The sequence below is a fragment of the Puma concolor genome, chromosome A2 (genome assembly GCF_028749965.1).
Source record: "Puma concolor isolate L17-30 chromosome A2, mPumCon1.1.hap2, whole genome shotgun sequence".
NCBI classification, from domain to species: domain Eukaryota; kingdom Metazoa; phylum Chordata; class Mammalia; order Carnivora; family Felidae; genus Puma; species Puma concolor.
The window spans coordinates 171,778,069-171,805,828 of NC_141668.1; the positions used below are offsets into that span (position 1 = coordinate 171,778,069).

At 62.5% G+C, this 27,760-nt stretch overlaps 1 protein-coding gene across 3 annotated transcripts; it reads right to left on the minus strand.

The window, feature by feature from the left end:
• Positions 1 to 382: 382 nt before the first annotated feature.
• On the minus strand, positions 383 to 19,087 carry STK11 (serine/threonine kinase 11). Of its 3 annotated transcripts, XM_086699726.1 has the most exons (11): positions 18,798 to 19,087; positions 10,217 to 10,300; positions 9,008 to 9,097; positions 8,175 to 8,307; positions 7,950 to 8,086; positions 6,770 to 6,897; positions 4,599 to 4,656; positions 4,130 to 4,326; positions 3,871 to 3,912; positions 1,473 to 1,691; positions 383 to 651 (listed from the first exon to the last, which is right to left on the minus strand). In XM_086699726.1, exons 1-10 carry the CDS (start codon positions 19,085 to 19,087, stop codon positions 1,489 to 1,491), a joined length of 1,362 nt encoding a protein of 453 aa, XP_086555852.1. In that variant the 3' UTR covers positions 383 to 651; positions 1,473 to 1,488. The 3 variants fall into 3 exon arrangements, with proteins under 3 accessions (XP_086555852.1, XP_086555853.1, XP_086555854.1); XM_086699727.1 differs by lacking the exon at positions 3,871 to 3,912; XM_086699728.1 differs by lacking the exons at positions 383 to 651; positions 3,871 to 3,912 and having other exon boundaries at positions 1,534 to 1,686.
• Positions 19,088 to 27,760: the final 8,673 nt, after the last annotated feature.

Genomic DNA, 27,760 nt, shown 5'->3' on the forward strand with positions numbered 1-27,760 from the left:
GCCCCAGTTCCTGCCAGCCGGCAAGACCTGCAGAGCCCAGCCTGCCCCCGGGGCTGTGAAGCCCATGAGAGGACCACCCAACAGTTCCCAAACACCCTTCACAACCAGCTCAAATCCACCTGCTTTATTTTTTCTTAGAAAAAGGAAAAGGAACCAACCAAACAACAAAGACAAGGCAGCCGCCTGGCTCCCTTGGGCTCTGGGCATGCATCTTGGTTGACGGCCCTGTTCTTCTACTGGCTCCGGCTGTGGCTGTGGTTTGTCCGAACACATCACTAGGTGTGGGAGGCGCTAACGTGGAGCAGAGTAAAAAGAAGTCAGGGGTGGGGCGAGGACCAGTAGTCTGAACGTAAAGTGCATGGCAGGGGCTTCCCGCGGGGCCCGCGTGCCGGCGCTCTCCCTCCTCCCGAGGCCCGGGGAGGGGGCTCAGCGCAGGGCTGCAAAGTCAATGAGAGGCCGTGTTCACTGGCCATGAGGGGAAGGCCAGTCCCCAGTCCCTGCTGTCCCCCAGCCATGGCCCTCCAGGACCCCTGGATTCCTGAGGGGCAGTCGGCAAGGAGGGTGTGGTGGTGGCCTTTCTGGGCAGCAGACGTGGGCCGGCGGTCGGCGGGAAGACTGAGGACCTGGGCCGTGGCACCTGGATGAGACGGGCTGCAGACGGGAACAGATGGGTCACTCCTGGGCCGGCAAACGCATTCTGTATCTCAGGAGGCAGGGCCCACCCTGGGGCCCGCTGACAGGGTGGGGGAAACTGACGCCTGGTCACACGGAGCTGTCAGGCGTCCAGAGAGACCAGGCAAGGTCGCACTGATCTGAAGGGCCACCCTGTAGTTCACCCCCTGCCCACTGGGGTTAAGCACCACCCTCCACAGAGAGAGCCAGGCCTCCCTAAAGAAGCAGTTTTCAGCCTGCCTGGCTGGTTCTGATGCCGGCAGATAAGCACTCCAGGGCCACTTGAGGGGGGGTGGGGGCAGCACCCTGGGAGAGGGCACCCCGCCTGCACCCCGAGCAGACGATGGGCTCTCCTGCACCCCTGGGGCCTGATTCCCCTGCACATACATCTTCTTGGACTGGGGCAGGCAGGCAGGAGCAGGAAGAGGAAGTGGAGGAGGCCGAGCGGCCACCAGGATGACAGCCCGATCCAGACCCAAGACGTCTCAACCTCCCACCCGGCCACCCGGCGCCTCATACACCTCTGGGCCGAGTCCAGCATCACCCAGGGCTGGCAGGACAGGCGGCTCCTGTGAGGGGCCCGCCTCCTGCTCGCAGGAGCTGCTGCCTAAGCCACCCCCCACCCCCGAGCCCCCGGCCAGGGTCCTAGAGCAAGTGAGTTCCTCTACCTCTGGCCCAGATGCCGGTGGCGGTGGACGAAGACCGACAGAACGGCGAAGGGCAGAACCGGCCCCGGTCAGCAGTGGTGGGCCGGTGCCCTCGGTGTGTCCCATCCCCCCCAGGTCCCCGAGGCGGCCTACCTGCGGGCGGCGACCCTCACTGCTGCTTGCAGGCCGACAGCCTGCGGATCTTGCTGCTGGCCGAGCAGGCCTTGCGGGTGGGGTTGGAGGCAGCGCTGGCCCGGCGCTCCACCTTCGACTTGGCGCTCAGCTGCGCCGACTCCGTGCCGTTCACGCACACGACTTTGGGCGGGCCCCGGCTCTGCCCGTTCTGACTAGCCTCCTCTTCTGGGACCTGTCCTAGGAGGGAGAAGGCGAGTGTGGGCTGATGGGGGCCCAAGACCAACACCCCCAGGGCCCCCCAGCCCTCAGGCTACGTCTCCGCCTGCCTGGGCTTAGGTCCTCTCTGCCCCGCCGGGCTCCTCCACCGCCTGCCCCGCCTCGGCCCCTCCCGCAGAGCCCCTCATCCGGCTAGAGGGAGCCCACCGAGGTGGGGGCCCAGCCCACGCTCACCTGCCTGCTCAGGTTTGAGCCGGGTGTCTGCACCAGGTGGGCTGAGTGCTCACCATCCACCCCAGCACACGGGGAAGGGACCGGGGACCTGGGGCACAGGGCCCTGGGCTCGGCCCGTTCGCCCGTGCAGAGGCCACAGCAGGCTGGGCCCTCGGGGCTTGGGAGGGGCTGGGCTCAGGCCAGGTGTGCGACAGGCATCTCTCCCACGAACGCCAGCCTCGACTCCCCGTGCCGGGCACGGGAGGAAGAGATCAAGGCCCAGGGCCTGCCGGTCCCTACTCTCAACTGGGTGGCACCAGCCCTTGCTGGCCTGCGGGGAGCCATGGGCCTGGGGCCGCCTGCCTGAACTGTGGGGGCGGGGGAGGGGGAAGGCACATAGGCGCTGGCCAACCTGCCAGGGCCCTAGTGGCTCATTCAGTGCACATGGAGAATCGGCCTGCTGCCCACAGTCCGCCCTCCCGCGACACAGGTGGAAAGCTGCCCACGGCTGCCGCCAGCCGACCTCTTCCCCAGCACAGAGCCCCCTCTGGGCCAAGAGTCCCACTGCCTGACAGCAGCTTTTGGAACATGGCATCTTAGGTCAGAGCTCCTCACTGCTGACAGGCTCCTGCTGAGGAAAGCCCTTGGGGGGGCCAGGAACCCTGCTCTGATGGAGGAGGGGCCATGGGGGGGGGGTGCGGGGGCAGCTCTGCACAGACCACCTGGAGCCCAGCCACCGGCACAGCAGCTGTGGCTGAGGCGGCACAGGACCCGGCCTCCCTGCCCTCAAGGGACTGGGGCACGGCCGGCAACACCCACTCCGCCCCAGCCCGAGGCCCGGCACCCAGCTGTCAGGGTGGGCAGCAGACCTCCACAGTGGGGACAGTCCGGGGAGACCGAGGCCAAGCAGCTGAGGGCCTCTGAGCGGAAGCACCCCACCGGGACTGAAGCGAGGAGGGATCTTGGCCCCAGCACAGCCCACCGCTGACCCACAGGAGGTCAGAGAAAACCCCACTGGTCCTGGAGCAGGACTGTGCTACTTCTGACACGGACGACATCGCCCGGCCAGGCATGTGGCTCCAAGCCTGGAGAGCTGCCCTCGGGTGCGCCCTCCCCTACCCGTCAAAGGCAGCCCCTGGCCTCTCACACGGGCCAAAGGGCACACGGGAGCCAACATACACGGTCAGTATAGTCTGGCGAGGTTCTGGGGATTGGGCAGGGTCCTCACTCGGCCTTCCTGGGACAGCAGACTGTCTGCCAGCGAGGGCCCCTCACAAGTTCCTGACACGACACCCCAGCGACTCTGAGAGGCAGGACGCCTTGTTCTCACTCTCCACGGGAAACAGAAGCTCTGAAGGCCAGGGCTCCCAGAGCTAGGACTCCGTACACGTCACCTCCCGGGACTCCTGGAGCCCAGGACCCGGTAGGGAAACGGCTGAGCCAAAGCCACAGAAACTCAGGGTCCAGCAGGCGCCGGCTCTGAGATGACCCTGCGGCCGGCCACGACGGGCTATCACGGAAACCCCAAGCACGCCCCCCACAGGAGTGGGACCCACGATCCCCGCCCCGGCTCTGGAAGGAAAACGGTGCTGGGCCCACGGCGCTGCCGCCCAGTGGGGTCTCCCGGGGGCCACCCACCACACAGGCCACCTCCACACGCCGATTCTTTCTACAATAGAATCCTCACTCCTGGCAAACGAGCCAGCACAAAGGGAGACCGGCATCACCCCCGCACGCACAGCGTGGCAAACCTTTATGACAGGGGCCGACAGGCTGGCCCCAGGACACAACAGAGCTGTGAGCGCTGTGGAAGGGGGTTGGGGAGGGGCTGGGGGGGGGGGGTGGCGCTCGGGCAGCTGCGCAGGCTTAAGGAGGGAGGCAGGGGTGCCGAGGCCTGGCCTCTACGGCACTGGAGGGGGGAGCTGCTCTACGCCCCCGGCCTCAGCTTCCTCTCCAGAAAGGTCTGAACACTGGCTTCTCTGCGTGCCTCTCTCCTCTCTAAGCCCTGCCTCAGACGCCTCCTCGCCACCTGGGGAAGCAAGGCGACACGCGTCAGGGCTGGCGGCCGGGCACCAGGAGGGCCGCTGGACCCTCTCGGGCCGTCGGAGGGGCTTTCCCCCATCTCTCACCGCCTGGCGGGACGCGGTCTGCACTCCCCAGAACACAGGAGGGTCCCCTCCGGGGATGTGAACCCTGCTACCGCGGGCAGGGGCCCCCGGGCCAGGCCGCGAAGCGGCCGCGCTCACCGGGCACCGTGAAGTCCTGAGTGTAGATGATGTCGTCCTCGATATCGAACAGGTCCTCGTCCCCATTGTCGTCCGCACAGCCATGCAGATCCTCCAGGTAGGGCACCACCGTCATGCCTCGCCAGCGGTCCTTGCAGTCCGAGCTTGGCGGGATGGGCACGGGCTCCTCTGACGGCGGGTGCTTCTTCCGGAACCAGCTGTGGAAGTCACAGGTCAGGACAGTGCGGGGGCTCCCCCGCCCTCAACACGGGGCACCTCCCGACCTCAGGCCCAGCCTAAAAGCCAGGGGAAGAGAGCAGCCAGATAGCCCAACCCCGCCCCCCACTCACTCCCACCACGTGCACCCCCCACTCTCTCTCACCGTGCACAGCCCCTGCACCCCAGCCCCCGACTCACTCCCACCACGCGTAACCCCCGTGCCCCCAGACCCACCCCCACCACCACGGCCGGCCCCACACGGGACACTCACCTGTGTTGTCTGATCTGCTGTATGGAGAACCTCCTGGCTGGCTCATATTCCAGCATCCCTGACAGACCAGCAGGGCGTGGGGAGTCAGTGCTGGGGACGTGGCCCCAGCCCCAGCCCGTGTCAGCCTGTGCCCAGAGGACACCCCCAGGAGAAGGGGTGCGGGCATGTGTGAAGGGAGCCCCAGCTCGGTGCTCCAGGCACTCCCCCTCCCCCCCCGGCCAGCCCCCCACAGGCCTGGCCTCCACCAGCAGGGCCGGCCCGGGCAACGGGGCCAACACGCAGAGTCCGTAACTGCAAACACTGGGTGCACACAGTCCCGGGCCCCACGAGGCTGCCGGCAGGAAGGTGGACACCAGAGCCGCCGGGGAGCAGGGCAGGCCCACCGCAACGACGCAGAACCTGTCCGTGTGCTCAGGGAAGTCAAGCACGCAGGCCCACTCTCTGCTGGCCCCCGGCCGGCAAAAGGCAGGGGACGCTAGTGGTCAGCATTGCTAGCCAGGACCAGACGGACGGTCCCCGAGACGGCGGCCGGAGAGAATGGAGGCCAAGAGGGCGACGCGCTGTGGATGTTCGCACAAGGGTCTGGCGCTGGGGGGGGACGTCCCACCCCAGAGCCCGCAGCTTCCACATGGGGGTGGGGGGGGGGAAACAGCTCGGAGAGCTCGGCACGTCACACACCCGGAGGACAGCTTTGTTCTCCAAACCGCACGGCGATTCGATCTGGAGAACTGGTCGGACCCCAGGCCTCAGGGCCCGGATGGTACTCTCCAGGCCTGGCTGCAGTGCAGGGGCATCTGCAGACCATGAGCCCTGGGGCCACCTCGGCCTTAGGGCAAATGCCTTGGAGGTGAGGGACCGGACGGACTACTGATGCCCTCTGCCATCTACCTAAGCTCCCCGATGGGGGCTATTTCAAGCGCTGATAAAAGTAAGGGCAGTAACGGACCAAGCAAAGGAAGCTTCCTTTAGAGAAACCGCCAACCAGCCGCTGCCTGTCAAGAGAAAGTGCGCTCTGCCACCTCAGCCGTGTCTGAAATGACCTTCGGTGGAAAAGAAAGCCCTCGCGGGGGGTGAGGGGAGGTGAGAGGGCCATGCTCTGGGCGCACTCGAGGACAAGGAGGGTGGACATCACAACCCTCCTCCAGAGTGCCCAGGAGCTTCCAGGGAGAACTGGGGACGGGGGGTGTGGTGGGGGGAGAAGGCCAGGTCTGAGCAGCAGGTGGGCTGGGCCACAGCGCATACCGGGAACAGGGCAGAGCTGCTTCCCCCGTTCCCAAAACACCCTGGGCTGCGTGCTCAGCCGCCTTCGCGGGTCCTGGGGTGGCTGTCCGGGCAGGGCCCCAGAGGGAGGGGGGCGCCGCGCAGGCTGCCCAGCGCTTGGAGTTCGGCCGCTGCAGCCCCAGCCTCATTTCATCTTCACGTAAACGTGAGCGCCGGCCTGCCTCAGTTATCGGGAAACTCTCAAGAGCACGTGAAGTAACGTGAATCTACTCCTTCGACTGAAGTCACAGGAGGTCTAGAAACTGAACCTCCAACGCGAGCGGAGAGTAAAGTCAGTTACACGCCTAAGGACTACAGGCAGAAACAGACTCCAAGGCGCTAGCTATCTCGGTGACAACTCTTAGGTACCACTCACACCTGAGGGGGTGCTCTGGATGAGCCAGATCATCACCCACCGGGCCCTGAAAACAAACATCCGGGAACCCCAGGAGGCCAGCTGTGGCAGCCCCGCCCCGCAAGGGGAGGTGCCACCCTGGCCAGGGCCCTGCGTTGGAGGCACAGCGCCCCCTGCTGCACAGCCTGGGACACGCAGCAGGAAGAAACCAGCGGGGGGGGGGGGGGGGGGGCGCTAGGGGGCCAGAAGAGGGTGGAACCAAGGCCCCAAGCAGGCAGTAGGGCCCAAGGAAGTCAGCAATGCCCCTCCCAGCCTCAGCCTCAGCCTCCAGAGCTGATCCTGCCAGCCACTCTCCACTAACTGGGCCCATTCCTTGGGTGGGGTGGGGTGGGGTGGGGTGGGGGACAGGCCGGGCACGTGGGGCGTGGGGCTGCAGAGATGAAACCCAGCTCTCCAGAGGCCAGTGGTCTGTAGAAAACCCCCGGGACCCCCAACACCCGCTGGCAGCCCGTTCCCGACACCTCCAGCCCCACAGGTGCCGTCCCGAGGGCCTCACCTCTCAGCAAGTCCGAGAGCGGGGGGCCGCAGTCACCCGGGATCGTGTAGTCTCCCTTCCCGATGTTCTCAAACAACTTGTAGATGTTGTCCCCCTCGAATGGGTACAGGCCTGTCGTGATGTTATAGCTTCGCCCCCAAGGGGAAGGAGAGAGGCCCGGTCAGTTGGGGCCTCTCCTGCAGCCCCAGCCTGGGACCAGCCTGGCACAGGAGCCTTAAACCACCCTCACCTGTAGGGCCTCACACTGGGTGACGGGAATGCTCTGGAATAGGTGGTGGTGGTGGCGGCAGCACCACTCTGAAAACACCAGAAACCACTGCACTGGACCCCTTAAAAGGGTGGCTCTGACAGCGCAGGAGTGATCTCTCAACAAAATAAAACGAAACAGGGGAGCCCGGGGGGCTCAGTCGTTTAAAGGTCCCACTCCTGATTTTGGCTCAGGTCGTGGTCTCACGGTTCGGGGGACTGAGCGCCGCGTCAGGCTTTGCACGGACAGTGGGGGCCTGCTTGGGACTCGCTCTTTCCCTCTCTCTCTCTCTCTCTCTCCCTCTGCCCCTCTGCTCTCACTCCCTCAAAAACAGATAAATACTTAAAAAACAAAAATAAAACGAAATGAAACACCCATGTCGGCCAGCAGCCGCCCTGCAAGAGGCAGGAGGGAAGGTTCTGGAAAGTTAGGGCCTGCCCTCTGTGGCAGGCACCACGCTGACCGCTGCTCACGCAGAAGTGCTCGGGGATGTGCCCCGAGGGACGGACGAGCAGAACTGGGGGACACGGTCTGAGACTCCTCCGGGGTGACGGCGTAGAGTCAGGACAGAAACACTTGCTTCGAGACAACAGCAGTGGCCCTGGGGTGTGAACCGGGGCAAACGTACCAGTACGAGCCCTCACGACCGAGGAGGAAGGCCCGGCCGTGTGCACCCCCACACGGCTAATCCCGAGGACCCCACAAGGCGGGGAGCGGCCCCCTCTGCTCCTACCCACAGGGGGCTTCTCATCTCGGCACACGGTTTCTCTGGCACTCTGGCCACCCGGCACAGCCCGGGAACGGTGTCTGGGGGACACGCTAGGAGGGGCGGTTCTAGAGGCCTGAAGCCCAAACAGGCCTGAGTCCTTGGTGGGCACAGGAGGGGCCCCTGGCGGGGGTGAAGCAGGGGGACCGAGGCCCACGGGCACTTACAGAGTAACCCCAGCCGACCAGATGTCCACCTTAAAGCCAGAGAAGGTGTCCAGGCCGTTGGCGATCTCAGGGGGCTGGAACGCTGGGGAGCCCTGGCTCGTCCGGCACGTGTCGTCCTCGGCAAAGGGGTGCAGGGCCTGCAGCATCGCCAGGTGGGCCTCAGGGAGCAGCCCCCGCGGGAGCGCCCCCTCCCGCCCCCCGGGGCGCCAAGGGAGGCGCACCAACCTCGGCCACACCCAGGTCGGAGATCTTGAGGGTGCCGCCTGTGGTGAGCAGCAGGTTGCCTGGCTTGATGTCCTTGTGCACAATGCCCTGGCTGTGCAGGTACTCTAGGCCGTCCACCAGCTGGCAGAAGTACCTGGGGGGACATGACTTCTGTGACCTGCCCCACCAGGAACCTCGATCCTGCCCCCCGGGTCCCCCTCGGCACCAGGAGTGACCCCGCGGCACCAGAGACATCGGGGCCGCGCAAACAGAAAGGACAGGACGGGTGGCCCAGCAGGGAACCAGAGGGACGCAGACCAATCTGAGCCATTCCTGGTCCCACCTGGGGAAGGCAAGGAGGGCTCCCTGGCCCCCGCTGCCGCCCCACTCCAGGCAGCCCTTCTCTGCGCTCCCCATCGGCCCAAGGGCCGTGCTGTGTCCCCACAATCACTCTGCCTGGACGTGACCACATGGCCCTAAAGGGGCCCCTTGGGGCCAGGGACCCAGGCTCACTCTGCCAGCTTCCGGTTCCCTCACGACACAGGCCGGCAGCGGGGCTGGAGCGGTGTGACTCCCCAGGAGGGCCAGCTGACCCGTGGCAGTTCGGGTCACTGTCCTCGGCCTTTCAAGGACCAGGAGGTCCCAGAGTCTCAGGCAGCAAGCCCACCGGGGTCAGCAGACACAGCCGCTGGGCCGGGCAGGCTGCAAACTGGGCCCCCGAAGCTGGGCTTTAAAACACACTGGAGCGTTCATCTCGCTGGTGATCAGAAAAACTCGTCTGGACGCGGGACGGGCCCGAGTGTGGGTGACCCCACGGGAGGGGGGAGCCACGGGCCCCCGCGGCAAGCACTCACCCGTGGGCCTGGCACACGGGGAAGCGCTTCTCGGGCACGCTGTCCAGCATCTCCTGCATGCCGCACACGCAGTACTCCATCACCATATACGTGCGGGGCTAAGGAAACCATGGGCTGACAGGGACCCCCACCCCAGGCAGGGCCTGCCCCCTGGGAACAGCCAGCCAGACGCTCGTGGGAAGGGTTTGGGGGAGAAGACCGCAACCGCGCCTGATGGCCGCATCAACACAGACAAGCGGTAGTGCGCCGAGACCACGACAAAGACCAGAGAGATTACAGAGCCCGTAGGGCGCCTCTGCCCCTCCGCTGACCTCCCCAGGGTCAACTTGTAGAGGTCTGTGGTCGCCTAGTCTGGGCTCAGTCCTCCGGCCCACGAGAAGCTCTCAACACCCTGAGGGGCTCCCGCCCCACACCAAGAAGAGACAAAGCTTGCGGGGCAGGAGGGAGGGGCGGGGTGGGCAGAGGGGAGGGAAGCCTGGGGGCCGCCAGGCCAGGCCGGAAGCGGCTGTGTCTCAGGCCAGCAGGAGAGAAGGGCGAGGCCCCCGCCACATCTCCCCCAGAGGTGGCCCTGAGTGCACCATGCTGGAGAGGAGCCACGTGCTGGAAAGCCCACCACTCTGTGCCCAGCACGTCAGTGACAGACGCCTTTGTGGAAAGACATCAGTCCCTTGGCTAGACCTGACCCCCCCGCCCCCCGCCGCCCCCTAGAGCTGGAGCCGGCGGGGGCCACACCGCCCTGAAGACACAGGGCCCGCCCCCAGAGAGAAAAGGGCAGAGCCAAGGACCGTCCCAGTGAAGCGCCCCTGCAGTGACACTCCCCGCCCCACCCCACGTTCTACCCTAAACAGAGCGGCCGTGCAGGTCAAGGTGCGGCCAGAATGCCAGACGCAAGGAGAGCGCCCTCCACGAGGCCCCCCGGACTTAGGGGTGGGGCCTGGGACCCTGTACTCCCAGCCCAGGGCACAGAGCGAAGGGAGGGCACAGCACCCACACAAGCGAAGATCGGAAGACACCCTGCGGACCTGGCAGGCGGCACTAGCCGGACAAGGCCGCCCTCGGGCTGGTGCTGCCTCGGCAGACCCCCGGGGTTTGCCAGCCCACCACCCAGGGTCACCGAGGGAGCTTTGGGGTCCCCAGGCCCTACAACTCCGCTCGACCCTGCAGCCCTGACCCGGCGCTCGCAGAGGGGCCGGGCTACCAGAAGGATATATTTTTTGCTTCTCTTCGTTGTACAACACGTCCACCAGCTGGATGACGTTTTTGTGCCGCAACCTCCTCAGAAGTTGGATTTCCCTGAAGACACAAAACAGAGGCGTCAGCGGAGCCGCCAGCGAGAACGGCTCAGAACACCCTGCTCCCCGCTCCGCTCGCTCGGGAAGGAGAGCGCTTGCCCTGGGGGCGCCGTGCAGGGGTGCGGGGGTGCAGGGGCCGCAGGCTCTGAGGCGGCACTGAGCAGCCACCACGTGCAGGAGCCGGAGCTCGGTTACACGGCAAGGCCAGGCTGTGACTGTCCCCGCCGCCCCGCATCCCTTCCGCGCCTCTTGGTGGGGACGAAGCCCCAGGCGGTGCGTCACGGCTGGAACGTGCCCGCAAGGCCCCCTCGCTCTCCCTGGCGCCCCGCAGCCCCTGGGGAAGGGCAGAGAGCCCAGGAGACCTCCGCGGCTCCGGTCCGGGCACAGGCCCCACCAGAGTGGACGCCACGGCCCCCCCGGCGCCACGCACGCCCCCAGCCCGTGCCCAGTGCTGCCCGCTCTGCGGACGGCCCCCCGACGCCTCACCTCTCCGGGGTCTGAACAGGGGAGGGGCCCTCACAGCTGGCAGGTACAGGGGGAGCGGTCGGAAGCCCCTTGGGAGGCCGCCGGCCAGCAGCCGAACCCACGGTGCCACTCCAGGTGCGTGCCGTGCCCGCGAGAACTGAAAACACGTCCACACAGAAGGCTGCACCTGCCTGGCCAGGGCAGCGCCGGCCACACAAACCTCCAAGCTGGAACCACCCCAGTGCCCACCACACACGCGTATGTCCACAGACGACTGTGCCCACCACGCACGCCCCCCACCCCAGGCGCATCCACCGCGCACGCGCACATCGCTCAGCCGCGAGCAGGAGCGAGGCGCCCACCCCCGCCACCCCCAGGACGGACCCCGGACACACGACGCTCAGGGAGGGAACCCGACACGAGAGGCCACGCGGGGTGTGAGTCCACGTGTGTGAAACGTCCAGAACGGGCCCGTCCACGGACAGGAGGGGGGCTCGTGGGGGCCGGGGGCTGGGGGAGGGGCAGGGAGTGACTGCTGATGGGGACCTTTAGGTTGCTTTAGGGTTGCTCTAGGGATGACGAGCTAGATAAGCGCGTGGCGGGTGCCCATCCCCACGAATACGTTAAATGCCATCAAACCGTACGGAAAGTCTAGGAAGTTCTCGGCAGAAAGCTCAGGCATGGGCTGGAGAGCCCACCGTCCTCACAGACCCAGGCCCCGCCGCCACCTCCAGGGGGCCTCTCCTGACAACCCCCCCTCCCCAGGGCAGGTCCTCTGCGGTGTGATGCCTGGAACCACCCAGGGCCCTGGACTTGGCGTGTGTGCACAGCCCCGCACCCCAGACCGGAGACCCCAGACCCAGAGGCCATCGCCTCACAGAACAAAGCACAGGCTTGCAGGCACTTCCCCCACAAACTCACCGACCAAATCCTGTCCCCACGTCCCCACCCCCCCACCCCTCCACCCCCCGCAGAGTTCTGGGCTCAAGGAGATCTCTACCCTCGGTTTCCTGTTTTTCCACAGTATCCCTATCCGTCTGACTACTGAGGCCCAGGGATACTGCACATATAGAAATACACACACTGAGTGGGAGGGAGAGGGGGTGACAAGCAGAAGCCGGGGCGGCCCTGCTTGTACCCTCTGAGCCCTGGGGACTCCCTCTGCCGTCCCTCATGAGCAGAGATCAGAATCCCAAATAATTAACGCAGGGTGTCTCCCCCTCGGCACTTCTAACATTCTGGGCAGGTCGCTCTCGAGTGGGGGCGTCCTGGGCCCTAGTTCAGTAGTATCCCCGCCTCCCCCCCACCCCCCGCCACTCCTGACAGCCACAGACGTCCCCAGACAGGGCTCACTGTCCTCTGGGGGTGGGCGGTGTCAGGTGAGGGACGGTGCCCTGCTGTAAAGGATCAAGGTCCGTGACGAGCAGGAGCGGAACCTCAGGCCACCCCTATCCTCGCCTCTGAGCCCCTCTGGGCCAGCACAGGGCATCCCCTGGAACTCAGGCCTCATCTCCCTCCCTCAGCCCTTCCTCCACCCCCTCCCCCCTCAAACCATCCCACTCCCCTGCCTGCCCCAGCCCTGCTCCGTGTGTCCAGAGGGACTCTCCGCCCACTGGCCCATCACCCTCCATTTCTACCCAACAGGCACGGGGTGGCAGCAAATACCCATTTATGGGGGGGGCGGCCGACCATCAGCCCCCAGCCGCCAGCACAGCGGTGCGCGGCCCGGGAGACAACCGTGCCAAAACGGGAAGGATGTGCAGTCTTGTCTACACCTGCACAAAACCCCACTGGCAGGACACAGGCCAGCAGACCCCTCTGGGGTCACCGCCAGGTGCTGCCTGGACTCCTGTCAAGGGGTCGGCAGCCCAGGTGGATTTAGCAAAAGGGACAGGAGTGAGACAGCCCCAGAGGAGAAGGGCATCCGTGCACGGCGGGAGCGAAGTTAGCAAGCCCTGCATGCCCGGTGGGGACCGACGGGGTCAGGCCCAGAGACAGACCCCGACTCCTCCAAGCTCTCGCTTCCTGGGACCGGGAACAATCAGCACAGACCACAGCACCGGAATGAGATTCTCCAACACATCGGGATATCTCCGGTCAGCTGCCTTCACTACAGCCTGGTGAGTCAAATGCTTCCTCGACCTGTCCGTGCCACCCTCTTGGCCCTGGAAACTTCCTCAGGGCCCTCTTCATCCAAAGAGATCGCTTCAGGTACCTGCAACGTAACTAAAATGCATGTGTTAATGGGGCACCTGGCTGGATCGGCCGGTGGAGTGTGTGACCCTTGATCTCAAGGTTGTGAGTTTGAGCCCCGTGTTGGGTGTGGCGCCTACTTAAAAATAAATAAAATAAAAATAAAACCCATGTGTTGAGACCAGGAGGCCTTTCCTTCATCCAGCCAAATGGCGGCCACCTGTAGGGGATGTGGGGCAGCAGGACCGCAGCATCTACAGCAGAGCTCCACGCAGAGGCAGGGGGACGGAGCCTGGGACCGCACTTCTAATCCCACACTGAGAGTCAAGGGGCCCCGGGAAAGCCCACCCCAGGTCCTCACTGATAGGAAGGCGAGCCCCCCGCTCTGCACTGTCCTCGCGTGCCTCCCCCTCCACCCATTGCCATCAGGATGAAACCACCACCCAATGTCCATCCTCTACAAGATGGTCACAGCACCAGCTCTGAACGAAACCAGAGGGCAGCACCCTTGCCTCTGCAGTGAAACAGCTCAACACTCCTACTCCGACGTCCAAAAAGTTTGTTCTTAAAAATACAAGTCCACACTCTGACATAAAGAGGCGGATCCACCGTGGGCATGCTGGGCCGTCCGCTTGTTTGTTTGGTTCACTGTGATCAAAGCACCGTGAGTGAGCACTCGAGTCAGTCACCTTATCTCTACCAGGAAAGGACGGACACAATGTCAGGCAGTCCCCGAACAGAAGGGGCAGTCCCCGAACACAGCTGGCAGCGGCCAGAGCTCCAGGACAGAGAGTGCAGGAGGAGGGCACGCCAAGCCATCTGCCCAGGGACCCCCGAGCGTCCTGGGGGTTCCTATCACATCTGTACTTTCCGTGTCCCCTACAGGTTACATCGTGGGTCTAAACACAAGGAAAAACAATGTGTAAAGAAAAAGGAAAGGCGAGGAGCTCAGCCCGGATGCAGGAAGTGGAGGCAGAGGAAGTGGTGCCTTCCGGCCCCCCCCCCCCCCCCCCGCTGCCTGGGACCTGCCCAGGGTTGCTGCCCAACCCAAGTGGACTGCTTAGCCGACTTGTCGATTAACTGGAGGAAAAACTGAATGAGGGTCATAAAGCCATTCAAGCTTACAGAGAAATGGAGAGTCACTGCCTTCACGGTCACGTCGGCCCCAAACAAAACACATGGTGACAAACAGGCCCACTGCCCTGAGAAGCACCGGCTCCATGCATCCCCGAGCGAGGCCCGCGCATCACTCCCCGTCAGATGAGGAGGGGTCCGCTGGGCTCCGAGGGGCAGACCAGGGGCCACGGCAGCACTGGCAGAGGGACACTGAGCAAGATCCCGTCACCTCTCAGCCCCGCTGTTGATGCTTCTGAACGCTGTCCCAGGAGGGAGACCGAAACAAGGGGAAGTTGCTCGTAGGATGGTACACACACGTCCTCAACAGCACGACTCACAGGAAGCGTCAGGTGGACACGACCTGAACACCCACTGGCAGGTAAGTGGACAAACGTGACGCGGTCGATCTGTACACGCGCACATCCCTCGGCCGCGAGCAGGAGCGAGAGGCGCCCACACCCGCCGCCCCGCGGACGGACCCCGAACACGCGACGCTCAGGGAGGGAACCCGACACGAGAGGCCACACGGGGTGTGAGTCCACGTGTGTGAAACGTTCAGAGCAGGCTCATCCACGGACAGGAAGGGGGGCTCGTGGGGGCTGGAGGAGGGGAGGAAGATGGCTGATGGGGACCAGGTTGCTTTCGGGGAGGCGGACCGTTCCCCCAGCCACACAGCGTTGAGGGTTTCACAATCCGTGTAAGTATTCGATGCCACCAAATCACACCTTATCGCCACCAATGTCGGTATGTGAGTTCCGTGTCAATAAAGCTGTTTGAATAAACTGCAGTCCGGCCGCATGGTGGGCCCAGAATAAAGGGCGGCCCTGCCAGCGTCCCGTACACTGTGAGGCCTGGCTCACGACCTACTGCCCCGAGCTCCCACATTTCAGCATGAGCCCCGCACCAGGGAAGGAGCGGACATCCAGGGAGGACGCCAGGACGGTCCCTGTGAGTTGCAGTGGACGGACCGCGCCCTCCCGAGGCCACCTCTGGCAGCCAGCCAGCCCGGGGTTAAAGTGGAACCCTTCCCGACACGGGGCGGGGCACCCCAGCAGACGCTGGGACCTTGTCGAGGCCACCTGGGACAAGACCAGGAGCCGACAAAGTCCAGGGCTCTGATCCTGGACACACTACAATCCCAACCATTCACCACCCAGATCCAACTATCTGCCAATCACCGCGAGGCGGCCCAGCCTGGAAGCCGGCGCCCGCCTGCATACAGAGCAGCCGCCCCCGTGCCGAGGACCCGCTGCTCCTGGGGCTCACTCGGGATACAGCAGCTGGCTGGATGAGACTGGCTGCGGAGGCTGGGGGACCGGCAGTCGGGACACAGCTTGTCAGAGGCACACACGCTCCCTTTGACCCCAAGACTCCACTTGCGGGGACGTGCCCTTCCAGCACCCTTGCGCTTATCACGGCACGTGGCAAGAAGTAACTCGCCAACGTAGCAAACAGAGCCACCAGCACAAGGTGGGTCAGACCCGGCCACGGAGCCCTGCCGCCCCACCAAGACCACCACCGAGACACGTAGCGGAGGCCCGACGACCGGCAGGGGTCCGAGAGCCACAGCCTGAGGGGCAGAGTGACCACCCCGTGACTTTATACGCCGACTTTGTATGCTGGTAAGCAGCAAGTGAATTTTATGATCCCAAACATCTGATGGAAAAAAGCCCACAAAGAACATTTTGTGGCGCATGCGACTCTCCGGAAAGTGAGTTGCAGCGTCTGTCGTGGTCGTGGGCACAGCCAGTCAGCCGCGCACCTGCCGCCCGCAGCTGCCTTCCCGCGGCTCCAGCACGGATGCACAGCGGTGCGCAGCCCAGGAGACAACCGTGTCAAAACGGGAAGCATGAGCAGCCTTGTCTACACCTGCACAAAACCCCACTGGCAGGACACACACCAGCAGATCACGCCGGCCGCCCCCGGAGAAGCGGGAGAGAGGGAGACCCCACCAAATGCCCTCTTCCCAGCTTTTACAGGTTCAATCCATGTGATTTACTGCCTGTTAGAAAAACAATACCACTTTCTTCCTAAAAACGATCAGGGTATATAAAAAGTGCTTGAACAGGTTTAAAGAAGAAACACAAAAAAAGACTTGATGAGATCACAAATGACTCTTTCCTACTTGATGCTTTCGGAAACTTTCTCACTCTATAAAAAGAACCTGCTAGTTTCTAGAAGCAAGAAGCAGAGAGGAGCAAGTGCAGACCCCAGGCGGTCTTCCTGGGAGGAAGCCACACGACGGGAGGGCCACCCTGGGCCACCCCCACCACGTTTACCACAGGCATCATTCTTTAGGCAAAAGGCTTCTGATCCACACTGGGACTCCAGAGGCTTGTCTGGACGGCTCCGGACACTTCACTCGGAGAAGAGCTATTGGGGTTTATTAAGCCTCTCAAAGACAAAGGAGCCTTTTTTTCCCCCGCAGCCGGCTGGCAGCATGGCCGGCCAAGGAGTACAGACTTCCCCATGCAAGGACACCCCTTTCCTTCCCCTGAGAGCCGGGCCCTGAGCTGACGAAACGGGCACTGGCACAGGGCCCCACAGCTGGGACACCTTATGCGAAGGGCCAAGCCAGCTGGGGACCCCGAGCCACTCCACCTCCCTGGCCTCGGTTTCGCCTCAGGTTCTTCTCAGGGACGCTGCGGGACCGAGCCCCTTGCAGCCCCAACACGGCACGCTCACGTGTCTCCACAAGCTCTTGGGGCCCTGACTGGCCATTCAGGAGTGCGGAGACTGGGACACCGGGCTCAGCAAACCCCACCCCCCCATCAGGTTCTGGTCGTTCGTGTCTCCCACAAGTACAAGGGAGCTCTCGGAGGTGGTGGAACGCCCTCTAACTTGACCTTGGGTGTGTGCATTCGTCAGGACTCACACTGCGTCTGGCGGACAAGTGTCTACGACACCTGCACCGTGCCTGAGCAGAGCGGGCACTCGCCCACCGCAGCACCACCCCTGTGTCCCAGCAGGGGTCCGCGGAGTCCTGCTGCCACCAGGAGCCCCAGGACAGTCAGCAGAGTGGACGTGGGGGACTCTCGCCACAGATCAGTTGGTGCCAGAACGCAGCCCAGGCCCTTGAGAGGGACTCTGGGAACCTTAGGGTGCTGTTCGCAAGAGGCTGGGGGGGCCACAGCAGCACGGAGTCCAGTGGCCAGCCCCAGGGATGCTCCGTGGACCCGTGCCGCCTCCAAGCAGGAGAGCTCAGCCACGGGCGGGCCCTGTTCCCCAGACACATCAGGGGATGAGGAGAGGAGCCCGTGGGACAGAGATGGACCCTGGACATTGGGAGAGGGGCTGTGCCAGGAGTGGGATCCAAGAAGCAGGAGCTCGAGTGCAGCCCCACACCCCGCAGGAGTGCCGGCAGGCTGAGGCCACGCAACCCCTAGGTGCTTCTGGCTTAACGAGAAAACACCTAGAAGGCAGCCGTTGAATGGGGATTCCTGACTCAGGGGTGAGGGGTCGCTTGGACCTCAGGAGGGTGCCGGTGGGGCCCCCCCCCCGCCTCAGTCTCCCCCCGCATGCAGGTGGCCCCTGTCCAACCCCATGTCACAGGTAAGAGACTGGCACAGAGAACTAGGGCATCCGGCCATCCCTTCTCCATGTCCACAGGCCGGGGCATGAAGACCAGAAGAAGGCCTCATCGAAATACAGCCCGCCCTGCCTCTGGACCACACTGTCCAGAGGCCGGGCACCAACACAGGAGCCAGTCCGGTCTCTGTCCTCAGCCCCTCCACAATTTCACCACACCCAGACCCGGGCCGGCCAGGGGCAAGTGAACACAGCTCAGCTTCTGCGTGAGAGCAGGCTGGGCCAGGAAGGGGGAGGTGGAAGCGGACAGAGGAGCAGCACTTTCCAGGATGGGCCTGGCGGGAGGGCCGACACCGGGACGTCCAAGGTCGTCAGTCAGTCCTGCCACCTGGCCCGTTAGATAAACCCCTTCTTGGAAACTGGAGGCTGGGAGGAACCCAGGCAGGGTGGGTCCCAGGGGCTGGCAGCCGACAAGAGGGGCACCTCCTCCTGAAACCAGCAAGAGGGGTGGAGACACGGCTCCCACCATCTGTGGGGAGCCTCCTGCATGCAGACTCCGAGACCTCTGCGAAGCCCAAGAGCGGACAGGCGCCCGGGAAAGTCTGGATAAAAAGTTTGCCAGGGCCTGGGCTGACTCCTCTCCCAGGGAGTCACCTGGGCTTGTAGTCACGGATGCATCTAGTGTCACATCCCAAATGAGCAAGAAAGGGCTAAGTTACCCCCTGCTGACCGATAAGCCAGTGCAAACAATTATTTTTGGCAACCGCAGGGCTCCCCTCCAACAGGATAAACAAATCGCATTTCGCCCGGCCCTAGTAACAGCTGCACGCTGCGCAGAAAACCTGCTGGTGGCGGCCAGGGCCGTTTAGGAACACGGCGTCTCAGGGCCAAATAAACATTGGCTGGTTCCACTGGGCACCTAAATTCTTTGGACAGCTGGGGGGGGGGGGGGTGAGGGGGAGGCGCGCCCCCCTCCGAAAAAGGCTCTGACACCGCATCCTAAGAAACGGGACACCCGGCTGCAACAAGCCGGCCTGACTTCGTGAAAGTAACAAAGCAGATTTCCACCGACACCTTCCCTGTCAAGGAGGACACGGGAGCTGAGGGGACAGGAAGGAAGGGAGGAGGAAGGGAAGGACGGAAGGTGACCACCCTCGCTGGCTGGCCGCTCGCTGACCCAGGAAGCCCACACTTACTTCTTCACGTTGGCCTCCCCATTGGGGATCCTTCGCAACTTCTTCTTCTTGAGGATTTTGACGGCTCTCCTGCAGAGCGTCTCCGAGTCCAGCACCTCCTTCACCTTGCCGTAGGACCCCTCCCCCAGCAGGTCCCCCATCAAGTACTTGCCGATGAGCTTGGCCCGCTTGCGACGTGGCTGGTAGATGACCTCCGTGGAGTCGATGCGGTGGATGAACGTGTCCATCCCCACGGACATCAGCTCCCCCTCTGTAAACATGCCCAGCTGCTGCGGGTCGGCCACATCCATCCTGAACTCTCGCGGGCGGTCCCTTTATCTTCTTTATCTATTCCCCCCCGAAGAGCGGTTCTTCCTTTTGTCCCCCTAAAGTTCCCTTCTCCGAAGAAAAAAAAAAAAAAACGCAAACAACAAAAATCAACAAAAAACGCAAAAAACAAAAACAAAACAAAAAAAAAAAAAAAGGGAAATCCTTCTTCGAAAAGAAACGATTGTACTCGTCGTGAGTTCAAGAGGCGCGCCTGGCCCAGAACCCCGGCACCCGAGGGTGCGGAGGGTCGCAAGTCTGGGTGCCTGCCCGCCTCGCAGCTTCGGGTCGGGCCGGCGCGTCCACGGGGGCCCTCAGGAGGCCGGTGGGGCTTGCAAGTGCTAGGTCATCCTCCAGGGACTTTAGACCCTCGGACAAACACCGCTGCAGCCAAACCAAGTCTTCTCCGGGACGGGCATTACCAGCGGGTCGTGGCGCGCGCCCAGAAAGGGCCCCGCGGCGGCCGGCCGGCCCCAGGGCCCCAGGCTGGGCAGCCGAGCTTCGCTGGGGGCCGGGCGCGCTGCTGGGGGCGGCTCCCGGCGGGGCCCGCCGTCCCGGGGGCCCGCGGTTGCGGCAGGTGCCTGTCCGGAAGGCGCGGGGGGCACCGAGGTCCGCCCCCGCCAGCCCCGAGCGCGCGTCGGGGGGCCGGGGGCTGCCCGGGGCCCTCCCGCCGCCGGGAGCAACTTCCGTCGGAGCCGGCCGCCGCCGGGGCGCCCCCACACCGGCCTGGGACCCCGGAGCGGCCGTCCCCCGCCCCAAACGGCAGCCCGCGCTCGCTCTCCGCCGAGAACGCCGTCGGCCGCGGGCCGCGGGGCGCGGGGACCCGCAGGGCTCCGGGCGGCTGAGGCGGCGCAGGCCGAAGGCCCGGGCCGGGGGTTCCCGAGGCCGCCGGGGCCCGGACAGCGCGTGCCCCCGCCGCAGCCGCCGCACGTGTGGAGCAGGCGGGGCGGCGCGGGGGCCCAGCCCATGCAAGGCGGCGCGGAGCCGGCCGGCGCCCGCCGCCGCTGCCGCCCGCTCCCCGCCTCAGTCGCGGACGCCCCGGGCCGCCTCCCCCTTCCGCGCCCGACACGCCGCCGCCATCTTGTTTACCTCCCGCCCCCGCCCTGCGCCGCCGCGCCGCCGCACGCCCGCCGGGGGGGCCCGCCCCTCCCGCCGCTGACGTGCCCGCCTGTTGGCTGGGCCGTGAGGCCCCGCCCCGCGGCCCGCCCCACCACCGCTGCCGATTGGGCCGTTTGGACACAGGCAGGCGCCCAAACGGGGATTGGTTCACTCTCGGCCCCGCCCCGGGGGTGGATACAGCTTGGCTCATTGGCCCGCGGAGGAGCCCGTCATGGGGTGGGGGGGTTGGCGGGAAGCGGGCGCGGGGAGCCCGCAGCGTCGACCTCTGAGGGGCTCGGGGCTGGCGTCGGCGGGCGGTCGAGAGCGACAACGGCCACTTGGGAACGGCTGTGCCGCGGGCAGAGCCCTCGAGGAGCCCCTCACCCACAGACCCCCTCGGAGGCCAGGGCAAGGGTCACACAGTAGCCCCCAGGGAGGGGCGACCGGCCGACTCTGTCGGTGGAACGTGCGAGCTCTGCTGTTGGGGATCTTTGAGTTCCAGCCCGACGTTGGGTGGGCTTAGAGCTTACTTTAGACATCAGTAAATTAAAAAGTGCCCCAGGGGCTCCTGGGGGGCTCAGTCGGTTAAGCGTCCGACTTTGGGTTCGTGAGTTTTGAGCCCCGCGTTGGGCTCTGTGCTGAGCCTGGAGCCTGCTTTGCATTCCGTGTCTCGTCTCGCTCCCTCTCTGCTCCTCCCCTGCGCTCTCTCGCGCGCGCGCTCTCTCTCTCTCTCTCTCTCCCAAAAATAAACATTAAAAAAAAAAAAAGTTTTCTTTCTGAGTGGCCCAAAGTGGAACGTTCCAGGCCGGAGACCCTTGCAGAGTCTCTGCACCCAGAGGGGACCCACTGCGGGAAAGCAGCGGCCCAGGTGCCAGCAGAGTGCTGTGGGTACAGAGTGGACAAAGTGGGCGGATGAGGTTGAAAATACCTCCCTTCCGTTGCCCAGCACTGTATTCTTAGCTCTGCACAAACTGTTCATCTCATCTGGTGTGACCCTCCTGGTTCACGACAGCCAGAAAAGTGGGACCTAGGGGAGCAGCGCCATCAGATTGGGACTCCAGGCTGGCGACCTGTGAACGCCCTGAGCCTCTGTGCAAACTTGGTGTGCCCGAGAGTGGTGGTTGGACATGCCCCATGAGTGTCTTCACCGTCTCCGGCACCCATGGAGGGGGACTGATGTGCCTCTGCAGGGAAGGGGTCACGCGCCACATCGGCAGGACCAGCAAACCCCAAAATTCTGCTGAGAAGGGAATCCTACATACCAGAGCAGAAGCCAGTAAAATACAATAGAAAACAAATAGGGAAAATAGATGAAGCCAAAAGATGGTTCCTTGAAAAGATTTTTTTTTTTTTTTAACGACAAAACTCCACGTTCACCAAGAATAAAAGATGACCCATACCAGGAATCAAAGAAGGGATACCACTACAGACCCTAAAGATATTAAAAAGCAGGGCGCCTGGGTAGCTCAGTTGGTTAAGCCTCCGACACTTGAGTTCAGCTCAGGTGGTGGTCTCACCTTGATTTTCTTTCCAAAACTCGTCACCATGAGGGGCGCCTGGGTGGCTCAGTCAGTGAAGCATCTGACTTCAGCTCAGGTCATGATCTCACAGCTGGTGAGTTTGAGCCCCACGTCATCGGGCCCTGTGGTGACGGCTGGGAACCTGGAGCCTGCCTCAGATTCTGTGTCTCCCTTTCTCTGCCCCTCCCCCTCTCACTCTCTTTCTCTCTCTCAAAATAAACATTTAAAACATTTTTTATTTTTTTAACGTTTTTTTTTTTAATTTTTTTTTTTCAACGTTTATTTATTTTTGGGACAGAGAGAGACAGAGCATGAACGGGGGAGGGGCAGAGAGAGAGGGAGACACAGAATCGGAAACAGGCTCCAGGGCTCCGAGCCATCAGCCCAGAGCCCGACGCGGGGCTTGAACTCACGGACCGTGAGATCCTGACCTGGCTGAAGTCGGACGCTTAACTGACTGCGCCACCCAGGCGCCCCTTTTTTTAACGTTTTATTTATTTTTGAGACAGAGCATGAACAGGGGAGGGTCAGAGAGAGGGAGACACAGAATCTGAAACAGGCTCCAGGCTCTGAGCTGTCAGCACAGAGCCCGACGCGGGGCTTGAACTCACAGACCGCGAGATCATGACCTGAGCCAAAGTCGGCCGCTTAACTGACTGAGCCACCCAGGCGCCCCAGCATTTAAAAAATTTTTAAAAACAATGGACAATAAGTGTTGGCAAGGATGTGGAGACACTGGAAATCTCGTACAGATGGTGCAGCCACTTTGGAAAAAGCCAAAAGGTTAAAAACAGTGTTTCCATGCGGCCCAGCTACTCTTATCCTGGGTTAGCACACACAGGTCCAAACTTGTACGCTGTGTGTTCACAGCAGCAGGATTCACGACAGTCAAAACTGGGGGAAAAAAACAAAATATCCATCCACAGATGAACATATAAACACAACGTGTCCCCCGAGCACGCGCACGTCACTCGGCCGCGAGCAGGAGCGAGGCACCCACCCCCGTCACCCCGCGGACGGACCCCGGACACACGACGCTCAGGGAGGGAACCAGACACGAGAGGCCACGCGGGGTGTGAGTCCACGTGGGTGAAACGTCCCGAACAGGCCCATCCACGGACGGGAAGGGGGCTCGTGGGGGCTGGGGGGGAGGAGTGGGGAGTGACTCTTGATGGGGACCGGTTGCTTTTGGGGTGATGGAATGTTCTATGACAGGTGAACTGACTGAGGCTTACCGGAAGGAAGCCACCTGTCCAGGTCCACAGCGGATCTGGGACTCCAGGTTATGGGGGTGGGGAGGCAGGTTATAGTAGGAGACCCCAGGCTATATGTGGAGGCTCTAGGTTGTAGGTGGGGGGCAAGGTTATGGAGGGCCCCATATTACAGATAAAGATCCCCAAGTTACAGGTGGGGGACCCCAGGTTATTGAAAGGCAGCCTCAGATTATAAGTGGAGGGCTTTGGTTTACACACAGGGGCCCTGGCTTACAGGTAAGAGCTCCAGATTATAAATGGTACCCCCGGGTAATGGCAGAGGGCCCCAGACAACAGGCAGGGACCCCAGGCTATAGGTCAGGGCCCACCAGCCCCTCCGGGGCTCAGGCCTACAGCCTCTGCCTTCCTCTCCTCCCACGATCTCTCCCTCACACCCCTCATTTCTCCTGCCCACCCCATGACCCCCCCTACACACAAACACTTGTGCCCAGTTGGCCCCCTTGCAGCCCCCGCTGACCCTCTGACATCCTCCCTTTACACCCCCCCCCAAATGGAGGACAGAGGAAGCCCGCGGTCCTCCTGGGCACACGACCAGCTGGCGCTCCATCCCAGGTCTCCACCCGCTCAACGGGAATCCTACATGTCAGGCTCCTGACCCTAGCCCCTTCCTCTCCATGGACCCCGCTCAGCCCCATATCCATCGAATAAGGGCCCAGGAGCCAGAGGGGTCCTTCCAAATTGAGGTGAACCCGCACTGGGAATCCAGCCATGGTTCCAGGTTAGGGGGTGGCTGGGATCGGTTGGGGGGGGGGGGGGGGCGTGTGGGCTTCTCTGCCGCCACCAGGGGGCGGGCAGGTACTGCAGCGAGGTTTCTGGACTGCGAGCGTGTGTGTGTGTGTGTGTGTGTGTGTGTGTGTGTGTGTGTGTGTGTGAATGAGGTGTCAAACCACAGGGTTGGAAGCCCACACATGATCCCTCAGGGCGGTGACACTCTGGACCATCATTGTCACCCTTATTGGACCTTGTTACACACCTGGTCACAGACAGGGCAGGGATGCCCACCGTCACACGCCTACAGTCGACTGTCCCCCTTCCCCCGGCACTGTGGACACTGGGGGGCTGGTGTCATCCTCTCTGGGGGTCCTGGGCACTGCAGGGGTTGAGCAGCGTCCCCAGCCCCCACTCAAGCGATGCCCCCAGTCCTGACTGCAAGTGTCGCCAGACATCGCCTGGGGTCCCCTGGAGCAGAACTGTCCCCAGTTGACAATCTGCTTTAGAGATACACACTGAAGCATTTATGGCTGAAAGGCTATGAGTCTAGGATTCTGCTTCAAACATTCCCAGGCAGAATGTACATCTGAAGTGTTTGGGAGAAAGTGTCCTAAGGTGGCTCCTTAAGTGTTCTTAACTTAAGCAGGGTTTATTGGGTTGAATGGTGGTCCCTGAAGGAGGTTTCCCCATCCAACTTCCCAGAGCCTGTGAATGTGACCTCACTCACTGTTGTCACCAAGCTAGGGATCTTGAGATGAGATCATCCTGGATTACTTAAGTGGGCCCTAGATCTAATGACAATTGTCCTTATAAGACACACACAGGGGACACTTGACAGAGAGGACCAGGTATCGATGGAGGCTGTGATGGAGGGATTCTCGGCTGCCTGGAGCCCCCAGATGCTGGAGGAAAGGGGAAGGGCCTCCTGGAGCCTCTGGAAGGAGCTCGGCCCCCCACACCTGGCTCCAGAATGGGGAGCGGATGAATTTCTCTTGCTTAGGTCACCCAGTGAGCAGTCATTGGTCTCAGCCGTCCTAGGACACTAACACAGAAGCTTCCTGAGAATGGCAAGGTGGGCAGTTTGATGAATCTTGACGAAAGCATGTAATCACCACAGTACTTGAGGAATAAAATCTTTTCTTCCCTCCCGAACCCCCCTCACACGCCTTTGTGGGGGTCATCGCTTCCCTCTGCCTTCCCTCCCAGGAAAGGATCGAGTTTTGCCCCTTGTAACTCGGTCTTTTCCGGGTGTCACATAAATGGGGTCACACGGCAAGGCGTACTTCACTTGCGATCCATTCACGTTCTTGCAACCCTTAGAGACGTGTTGTCCCTGCGCTCCTGGAACGCCCTTGTATGGACGGGCCGCGTCTCTTTCGCCCACTTGGGTGGTTTTCTGTTTTCGGCGACTGTGAGTCGTGCGGCGGTGAACACGTGTGTGCAGGTTTTCGTAGGGACAGAAACTTCCATTTCTCTCGGGTGACGCCTAGGGCTGGGATGGCTGGATCCCACGGCCGTTCTGAGCAAACCGTCCTCCAGAAGGGCCGCACCCCCAACGGCAACGTTCGAGAGTTCTGGGCGTCCTGCGTCCTCGCCGGCACTTGGTTTTGTCCGTTTCGGGGGTTCCGTTGGACCATTCCGACGGGCGACACATTATTTTTTATTTGTAATTTTTTTTTTTTAAGGAACTTAAAAAAATTTTTCTAAAGGCTCATTTTCTGAGAGAGAGAGGGTCCCGGCTGCAGCTGAACTGTCACCTCCTCAAGAGCTCCTCCCCTGAGGCTCCCGGCTAAGCACCCCCACCCGGGCACACACGTCACCCCACGAATTCAAGGTGCGGGACACGGCCACCGCAGCCTGCTGAAGACCGGTCCTGCCTTCTCCCACCTGCCTCCGGAAGCCGACGAAGCACCCCCTCCAGGCTACCCGAGGGGTGACCGAAATGATCGTGGTTGACACACACGCTGACACTCAAAGTTCACTGCTGGCTGGCCTCCAGGCTGAGGTCCTTCCTCCCTCTCACCATCCTCCGGTCAACAAGGGAGACTCCTGGGCTCGGAGAGGTACCTGTGTCATTGTCCAGGGACATAAGAGCAGGGGTCAGCTGACCTGTCCTGTGAGGGACCAGAGGTCAAGTGTGTTCAGCTGTACGGGCCCAACAGTCTCTGTCACAACCGCTCCGCCCTGTTGGCGGGGACAGGAAAACAGCCTCAGGCAATACGCAAACGACCGCGCGTGTCTGTGCCAAGAAAACTTTATTGACACCGATGTCGTATGGCTTCGCGTGTCGCAAAACAACCCTTCTTCTGAAATGTTTTCAGCCACGTAAACGCAAACATCTCGGGGCGCCCGGCTGGCTCAGTGGGTAGAGCACGTGACCCTAGATCTCAGGGTCGTGAGTTCAAGCTCCGCTTTGGGCGTGGAGCTCACTTTAAAACACAGAAAGGAGGGGTGCCTGGGTGGCTCAGATGGTTGAGCGTCCGACTTTGGCTCAGGTCCTCATCTCATGGGTTCGTGGGTTCGAGCCCCGCGTCGGGCTCTGTGCTGACGGCTCGGAGCCTGGAGCCGGCTTCCGATTCTGTGTCTCCCTCTCTCTGTCTGCCTCTCGCTCTCTGGCCCTCCCGCGCCCTCCCTCTGTCTCTCAAAACTAAAAATACATACATACATACATACATAACATTAAAGAAAGAAATAAACCTTAAAAGAGAAGGGAGACAAAACATAAAGGTTTCAGTGCCACGCGGTCTGCACCAAGAAGGCGACAGGCTGGACTGTGCCTCTCGAGGTGCTATACTCTCCCTCACGTTCAAGCCTTGAGCTGCTCTCCAGAGGCGTGGGAAGGAGCCTAGGGTGCAGGCTTGCGTCAGTCTTTGAGGCACTCCCGGAAGGTGCTGGATCTGGCCGTGCCTGCTGGATCAGCTGGTCTCATCTGTGGCCGTCACGCCAGGGGTCTCCTGGTGTCCGGTGGGCGGGGACCCGGAGGGCTGCTCAACACAAGGAACCACCTGGCCCCAAATGTCAGCGGGGCCGGCGGGGAGAGCCCAGTGCTAGGTCTATCCCTGGACCTTTCCGTACCGTGAACAAAAAATTCCCATGTACAGAAAAAAGCTGGTTTCGGTTGCAGTTTCTGTCACTTGCAACCAAAAGGTTGTAACAATGTGGGATATGAGACTCGAGTAGGGGGTTTTGGACACAGGAGTGCAGATGGCAGCCGGCCAGGGCTGGGGCGGGCCTCACCCCCACGGGGCAGAGAGCCCCCAGCAGGACGGAAGCAGGGTGGGAGGACAGGGGCTGGGCCGTGCTCTACTGTTCTCTCCATTTCCTCGAAGATCTGCAGGGAGGTTGCGAAGACGGCGTGGGGCGCCCTCCCCTTGCTGTGCGTGTCTCACGTGAGTGGGGGACGTTTGTCACCGATACGTCAGCAACACATCCCCTCCGCGTGCTTAAGATTTCTTGGGGCGCCTGGGTGGCTCAGCCCGTGAAGCGTCTGACCGCGGCTCAGGTCGTGATCTCACGGTTCGTGGGTTCGAGCCTCACTCACATCAGGCTCCACAATGACAGCGCGGAGCCTGCTTGGGGTTCTCTCTCTCCCTCTCTCAAAATAAATAAACGTTAACGAAAAAAAAAAGAACTTCCTTATTATACGATACGTATCGCAGAGTAAGTTACATGCCACAACTTCTTCATTACTCAGGACTCATGTGATCTGCTTTGTTGACAAGACCAGGGTCCAGCAAAGTGTTCCCGGGAAGGGCCAGACGGTCACTATTTTTGGCTTTGTGGGTCAGGTGGTCTCTGTCACTACTACTGGGTCGACGTGGCTGCAGGAGACAAACAGGTGCGGTCACGTGCCAATAAAACTTTATTTACAGGGGCACGTGGGGGGCTCAGTCGGTAACGTGTGCGACTTCGGCTCAGGTCATCATCTCACGGTTCGTGGGTTCGAGCCCCACGTCCGGCTCTGTGCTGACGGCTCAGAGCCTGGCACCTGCTTCAGATTCTGTGTCTCCCTCTCTCTCTCTCGGCCCCTCCCCTGCTCATGCTCTGTCTCTGT

Coding starts and splice junctions, on each gene's coding strand:
- STK11 (XM_086699726.1), bottom strand. CDS start 19,087: ATGGATGTGGCCGACCCGCAGCAGCTGGGCATGTTTACAGAGGGGGAG. Junction 4,657..6,769: donor GCTCTCGGACTTGCTGAGAG/GTGAGGCCCTCG, acceptor CTGGTCTGTCAG/GGATGCTGGAATATGAGCCA. Junction 4,327..4,598: donor CAGCAGATCAGACAACACAG/GTGAGTGTCCCG, acceptor TGACTTCCACAG/CTGGTTCCGGAAGAAGCACC.